Source organism: Ischnura elegans, chromosome 1 (assembly GCF_921293095.1).
Source record: "Ischnura elegans chromosome 1, ioIscEleg1.1, whole genome shotgun sequence".
Lineage (NCBI taxonomy): Eukaryota > Metazoa > Arthropoda > Insecta > Odonata > Coenagrionidae > Ischnura > Ischnura elegans.
In genome coordinates this window covers 57,861,428-57,869,252 of record NC_060246.1, presented here as the reverse complement: position 1 = coordinate 57,869,252, position 7,825 = coordinate 57,861,428, and the positions used below count along the sequence as shown (strand labels likewise).

Below are 7,825 nucleotides of genomic sequence, written 5' to 3'. Positions count from 1 at the left end.
TTAGTATACTCCTAACGAAAGGCGCCATGGGGACCCAAGCTTAACGTCCTATCCGACGGACGGAGTGTTGCGCTTGAAATGTCCTCCTCACATCATTCATGCAGGGATTGGGCAGTCTCTGTAAATTCTCTGCCATCTCCCGGATTTGAACCCGAGTCCACGGGGTGGGAAGCCAAAACTATAGCCATCGCACCAACCCGATCCCCACGTTATCAGATTACCGATGTAAAAAATAATATTAGTTTACAAGTCTTATGATGTGATAATAATAACAATAATAATCTATCCCGTCTAATATATGAAATTCCCGTGTTACAGTTTTTTGTAGCCAAAGTCGTCCGAAAAGGCTGGACCGATTCCTATGAAATTTTGTGTGTATGTTCAGTAGGTCTGAGAATAGGATGTTAACTATTTTAAATAATTCCGCAGGGCCAAGAAGGCCCTGTATTGGGCCCTGAATAATTTCCATAAGAAATGCATATTAAGCTAGCAATTAAATCCTGCTGACCTTTTTAATTTTGCATAGTAAAATTATTAATAACGATAAAATTTAGTGGAGTCATATGCCATTGGAAAGAAAAAGAAATGTAAATTCTTATTCTTGCAATTGATTTTCGTTTTCCACATTGTCCACTAAGAACATGTTGTGGTAATAACATACAAAAGAACTCTTAATACACAAATTAAAAAATTTATTATTGGAAAATATAGGCATAGGCGGATGCATTACGGTGAATAACGGCATAAGAATATAAAGAGAATAAGTATCAAACGCATTAATACACTTTCAAGGGTTTGTGTAAATTGAAAATTTGTATACATATGTGTAGTGCATTAATCCATCGTGATGGGATTATTATAAGTGAATATCGTTCTAGGCACATTCTTATTTCCCTACACGTGTATCCTTCTCCATCTTCTCTCTCCATCCCATTCCATGATCTCTACTATCCTCCCCATTCCCGTGCAATTTCGTTCGCACAAGCTGTGCAGCTCCACCTTAAATCACCTCCATAGCCTCAAGCCTAGTTCACGCCTTGCTCTTGAAAATTTTTCACGCTTCCTCGATAAGTACTGGATAGGGATTGACGTCGATCGTGTGTTGATATTGCTTCACATCTGAAGCACGCCTTCCATCAAAACCGAACCGAAGGCCGTGAGCCCCAATGCCTCCCTCTTCTGGCTACCAATACCAAAGGGTGACCTAATATGCGTTCTTGGCTTTTACTGTGTATGCGTTGTTTACATTCAAACCGCAATAAAAGGGTATCCTTCGTCATCGAGTGAATACAGATTAGTGCATTCATTACATTTGAACTTGGATTTTGCTTTCCTGTTCACCGATCACTTGCTTCGGTTCGGCTTCCATCGGCAGTTAGCTTCAATGAGTTCATTAGCGCTAATTTACTATTAATTTATAATATTAGGTTTCATGTCAGGGCTGATAATAATATACATTTTTAAAGTAAGTAATTTTAATATTTTCAATCACAGTCATTTCTATTTAGACAGAATTCCTTACGTCTATTTCGGCAATAGATTATCAGATTCAGACGCGTTACTATGTTGGTGTTATAAAACGGTATTGCCTTCCCTTCTTAGCCTATTATGCTAACGTGACTTCGAAACCTCTTTGGTTGAAATAATGTTATATGTAACAAGGTCTGCTTCCATTTCGAATTCATTTTCGAAATCACATTTTAGTATGAATGTTCCCGCTATTTTCCTCAACAATATGCTTGTGTTCTGCGTTTTTTCAATTCGTAACTACCATTTTATATTTCAAGAATTCCCGGGACTTACTCGATTGCATGTTTCAAAGGATTTGTTGACATTATTTACGAATTAGCACGTTTATCATCTTTGGATTTTAATTATATATCCGGTCCATCAATAGTATTATATCCTCATATCCGTTCAATGAAATAAATACTAATGGATATAATTGAAAAATTAAGCTTACGTGTTATTAGTATTGAGCCTTTCTTAGCTGATAATATTTACCCCTGTAAGAAAAATGATAATAGCTGCCATTTTCTGCGGTACTTGAGCATCCTTCACACGGCTTAGGATAGACAGCAAGGGTACACACTGCATGGGGTTATTGCGGAAAATAACCTCTCCGAGTGTTTCAGCAAGCACGTGCATACTTTCACGAAATAATGGCGGCAATTCATCATAAGCACGTAGCCGTTTGATAATTTTACCATATCTGCCCTATAAATGGGTCAAGAATAGAATTCTAAAATTTCTTTGAACGGTTGTTTCAGTAAACGGTAATGATAGGATGTACAAATCTTTACGGATGAAACTTGATGATGATGCATGGACACACGTGACAAGGAATAATGTTCTCTGTGCTCAAACGGATATGATTTAAACTAGAAGTAGAGTCAAACGGGGTAAGAAGGTAAATTCATGTCCATGAATGGAAATAGTAAGAGAAAAACTAATAGTGTAATGGAAGTTTTCAACCGAACAACTTACTATTTCATTCATATTCAATATCCGCAGATAATTGCGATGATTTGATTATGAGACAATTAAACTTATTTGTCCCTCATTCCATGTCCCTCAGTTGCTTATCCGAGAGAAATATGTTTTTATAATTATATTATGCTATCACGATTTGCAGAATCTAGGTATTCAAAATAATATTTTAAAAAAACCAATAGACGGATTTACTTTACTTTTTAAAGTAACAGAGGATCGGGTTGGTGTGGTGGCTAGAGTGTTGGCTTCCCATCCGGCGGGCTCGGGCTCAAATCCCGGCAGTGGGAGAGAATTTTCAGAGACATACCGATCCCTGCTTGAGTGTTGTGTGGAGGACATTTCAAGCACAACACCCCGTCCGTCGGATGGGACGTTAAGCCGTGGTTCCCTTGTCGCCTTTCGTTAAGAGCAGGCTAACGCCGACGCCGGGTTTCTCTCCCCCTTTCTTCCATCCTTCATGGCGTAAATGACCTCAGTTGCCGGTCGCCTCCTCCAAATACCATACCAAATGCCATACCATACTTTAAAGTAACATGCCCACTAATAAGCGAGTTAATCAAATATAATCAGCTGAGTGAGTTTTAACTATTGTTGAAAACGCCATATTATTAGGGCATTTATCCTTGATATATGAATAAACCCACATTCTATGCTGATGCCACCCTGGCTCTCTTATTCGAAGGAAAAAAGTTTCAAATCGCCTCTATAGAGTGCAACTTACACAAAAATACTGTGGAATCATTTGGATGAAATCGCATGAGATATTTTCCACACGCGCTTCCTATCTACTTTTACGAGAATATAATAAATTCTACCTTGATGGTTCTAAAGTATTTCTATTACATTAAATCTCTATTACAGAGCCCATTTATATTGAAAAGTAAACCCTTAATACTTGATTTCTTATTCCCATTGTACCGAATTATCATAAATCTTAAACCATAACTATTGATTCAAAGCCATTTACATTTATAAACTTAAGTAAAGCCTTTTTCTCTACGTCATATTTCCTCATAACTTCGTATTTTCGCTACGTATATCCGTTCCTGTTTAACTGCTTATTGAACATGATTGGAGTATATTGGATATATTGCTGTTATTTATTACTTGCATTCCCTCATTACTGGCCTATAGTATGCATCTATTTGAAATAAAATGCACAAATCAGCAAATCAATTTTATCCTCTGGCCTTTAAATTTATGCTTGACATAAATTAGTAATGAAATGACGAATTAATATGCGACCGTGCTATATTTTCTCATCGTCTACCAATCTTAATTTTAAAATGTCCCAATGTAAATGTACCTTCATATAAATGTTACTACTTTAGAGTGGCATTATTCAAACGGTTTCACAAATACTTGAAAATTCATAACCTAATATATCTTTCAAGTGTATAATATTCACAGTAAGAAGAGAGTATACTCGTACATTGTATATTTTGCAAGGAAGGACTCATGTGTCATATTGTAGATAAATTAACAGCATGAACATAAAAGAAGTATTAAATTCACTCTTTAGTTAACACTAGGAGGACGGCAATTTCGCTCAACCTTGGTGGCCGGAGGGGTCAAATTTGACCCCCTTATTTTTTTCTGACTCATCCATTTATTTCATGGGATTTATGCTATGCTATTCATTAGGGATTACATAATACTTGTAAATAACGACTTTATTCTCCAATCAGATGTATTATTATAACATTTTCTCTTTTTTAAACTATTCTTGTGAGAACCTATTTCTCATGAATGCCAGCAGGTCCTCATTTTAATTTTTTTTTCAGTTATTTGTCAAGACTATTAACCGCTTTTTAGACTACAAGTACAGAAAAACATATTTTATATTGGTTAACTGAGTATTATTTCAAATGACAATAAAAATCATACTTTTTTACAATTTTTTATTTTTATAAGCCATGATTACATTCAAGGGGAACCATACATCACGGAACTAAATTCAGCTGCTGTGCATCCTTAGAAGAGAATCAATTACTTTGACAGCCCACACATGTAACAACCTTTCGCTCTAAAAAAATACATTTGTTGCACACATGTTTCCTACAAGTTTTACAAATTAGGAATCCCTTAGCATCCTTTTTACATTTCAAACGCACTTGACATTTCTTGCGCTTCGCGCTTGCTTCACACAGATTATCATCGTCCTCGATCTGCGATGGCCCCTGACGTGCGAGGGTGTTAGCAGCTGTTAGCTCCTCTACGAGAGTAAGAAGGAACTTACGGCGAGAGATCTTACAATTGTTTACCTCTCTAAAGAGAATCCAAGCATTTATCCCAGCGAGATCCAGAATGTTGCTAAAAGTGTGAAGAGGCCAACGTCGAGCTGCAGGCTTTACTGAATAAAGCCTCGCCATTTGGTCTACTATATCTACGCCGTATTTGTTTTCATTATAAAATAAAACTGTCTCTGGTTTATGTTTAGAACCTAAATTAACGGTCACATTTGGGTGCATAGTACTTACTATAAGAACATTTTTATTTTTCTTGCCTTGATATACGGTGAGTGTGACATTATCCTTTTTCAGAACTCTAGTTTCGTGCAGCTGCATGCGACAGGTTTTGATTTCAGAAGGGATCTCCCTTCGAGATCTGTTGATAGTTCCAACTACACTAGTGTTCTTACTCCTCAGAGTCTCTGCGAGGTAAAGAGAAGTAAAGAAACTATCACAAGTTATATTCCTTCCTTTTCCTAAGTAGGGGGAAATCAACTGTAGCACCACGTGATCTCCGAGACGCATATCATTTGGCCTGGAATCATCTTTTCCTAGATAGGGAAAAGCATTTATGATATACTTTTTATCCTTATCCACAGCTAGCCAAAATTTTTGCCCGTACTTATCCGGCTTACTTGACATAAATTGCAAAAATGGACAACGGGCTTTTGTGGGGAAAAGTTGTTCATCTATTGTTACGTAGGGCCCTGGAATGTAGCATGCCTGACTATTTTCAATGAAATTGCTCCACACCTCGGATATAAGCGCAAATTTGTCTGTAGCCAGTCTACTTGGCCTTGTTGATTTTATGTCAAATCTAAGAAAACGCAAAATTTCTTGAAAACGGTCTCTAGACATTGCGGCTTTGCATAAGGGCAAACCCCACTTCACTGACCATAATGATTTTATGGGAAGAGATTTGGCCCCGAGGACTCCTCTCAAATAGAAAATTCCTAAAAAAGCATCTAGCTCCTCTAATGTCACAGACCAATTTTGATCTCCAAGCTTCATTCGAGCTTCTGTTTCGGTACAATTTTTTATTATCCTGAGAATTTTTTCGTCTATAATCAGCCTCCAGGCGCTCGAGCAAGTTTCATTTATAAAGCGCTTGGCATGCGCTGTGGGTCCTGCCCTATCCACGAACACATTTTGTCTCGCAAGCCTCCCAGGAAGACCTTCATTTGGGGGCACTACTCTCCACTCACTACCATCTGCGGCATATAGAATAGTACCTATGCCATTTTCTCCCTCCGATTCTTTACCTCTTGGGAGACACATTTGCGAATCCGTGGTATCTAAAGCTGTCGTCATGACATAACCTCCACGACTCCCACGACTTTTTAGATGTCCTCGTAGGCTCGTTGCTCTCCGAACAGCTCCGATCCCTCGGCGGCCCCTACTTCCTCGAACCGCACGGCCCCTGCTTCCTTCTAAAAGCTTCCTTTTCTCTGAAAAATAATTTCAAGGAAAGAAATAAATATCTACCAGTACTATTTTTAGTACATCACATTCTCATGTTATTTCAAATTACTTACCATGCTCAATAGTATTTTTCCTTAGATCTTGCTGAGGGGGTGCACTGCTGTCTTCCAACCTTGTATCGGGGACATCTGAATCCGATTCGGAAGATGGGATGGAATGGTTTGTCAGCAAAAAAGGTTCTTCGTCGCTACTCGAATCACTATCTTCCCCTAAACCACAATCAGAACCCGATTCATTTCCACTTATGTCCTGTAAGGCTGCGAGAAGCTCCTCGTGGGATAATCCTTTCCGAGCCATAGCTAAGAACACGGACAACGAGTGAAGTTCGCTGTCGACAAGTCCACCTTCCAACAGTGCTCGTCTTCGACTGGCTTTTGAAACAAACACTGAATGGTAGGTAGTAGAAATATGAGAACAAATGATGTGAGAAAATGTAATCACCATCACCACGCAGAGACAAAATTTCAAATCGACGCTCACTAAGCATCAAAAAACTTCGCCAGTCAACACTCCGCCTGCCAAGTAAAAAACTATCAGATTTCAAAATCAACGACGCGGACTTGTGAATGAGTAAGCTTCAAATTGAAGGAATAGACACATTGAAAGTATGAACACACTCAACGAATATCATGTTTCAATTCAAACACCACGGTGACTGATATTTCAAGTAAACATCAGAGAGAAAATGCAAAACAAGCATGTTGATGTGGCTAAGGAGTAAAATATGGACTTTTACGACTTAGAAGGTATAGAGAGATGAGATCGTGTTTCATTAGAGTATTTTCAAACAGTTCAAAAACACATTTATAGTATAATAGCTATGATGCAAAGAAATGGGAACGTTGAAAACTCTATCACAGGGAGGGGGTCAAATTTGACCCCTCCGGGCTCGAAGGTAAAAGTTAAATTTCCAAATTAACCGTTCAACCGTTTTTTATGAAATTCACCGTGTTCACGTCTTGTCATAAAAGATGAAAAGTCACAAAAATTCAATTCAATCAGAAAAAAATTAAGAAATCGTCAGCAATTTAAAAACGCCGAGGGGTCAAATTTGACCCCTTCGGCCTTCTAGTGTTAAAAGATATAAAGGAATTTTTTTTTATAGATCTGGAAACCAAATTTAACCCTCGAGCGAGCGCGCTGACGTATAAAGTACGCCAATCTTCGAAAACCAAGGATTTCAACATTGCACGTACATTCTGGTCTAAAATGGCCGCGTGTATTCTTACAATGTACTTTGACTGTCCATAATGCGTGTTTTCAAAGCTGAAAGTATTGTAGCGAATTTATTTTTAGATTGGCAAGAGGAACCGACACCCGCGGCAGTGGCGTACAAAGTACGACACGCGACCGGCCGTGTATATCGTGCTTCGCTTTTCTTGTAAGCCTCTTGTATTCTTACAATGTCATTTTGATTGTCTGTAGCGTGAGTTTTTATAACACAAAGTGTTGTAGCATATTTTTTAGATCGTCAAGAGGAACCCGACACCCGTGGCGTATAAATTACGCCGCTCGACCGGCCGTGTACCAGCTGTACCACCTGTGTACCTTTATATCTGTATCACCAATAAATATACAAGCTTGAAATAATTTGTACAAGTTAGGATAAATTTTAATAG

At 38.2% G+C, this 7,825-nt stretch overlaps 1 protein-coding gene across 1 annotated transcript; it reads right to left on the bottom strand.

The window, feature by feature from the left end:
* Nucleotides 1-4,097: 4,097 nt before the first annotated feature.
* On the bottom strand, nucleotides 4,098-6,656 carry LOC124161088. Its single transcript, XM_046537284.1, has 2 exons — nucleotides 6,260-6,656; nucleotides 4,098-6,172 (listed from the first exon to the last, which is right to left on the bottom strand). The coding sequence occupies exons 1-2, from the start codon at nucleotides 6,648-6,650 to the stop codon at nucleotides 4,479-4,481; spliced, it is 2,085 nt and encodes a 694-aa protein (XP_046393240.1). The 5' UTR covers nucleotides 6,651-6,656; the 3' UTR covers nucleotides 4,098-4,478.
* Between the last annotated feature and the right edge of the window lie 1,169 nt (nucleotides 6,657-7,825).

Bases quoted from the DNA above. Each gene is read 5' to 3' on its own strand.
- LOC124161088 (XM_046537284.1), bottom strand. From the start codon at position 6,650: ATGGTGATTACATTTTCTCACATCATTTGTTCTCATATTTCTACTACC. The intron at 6,173-6,259 runs GTAAGTAATTTG...ATTATTTTTCAG, and splicing joins GAAAAATACTATTGAGCATG to AGAAAAGGAAGCTTTTAGAA.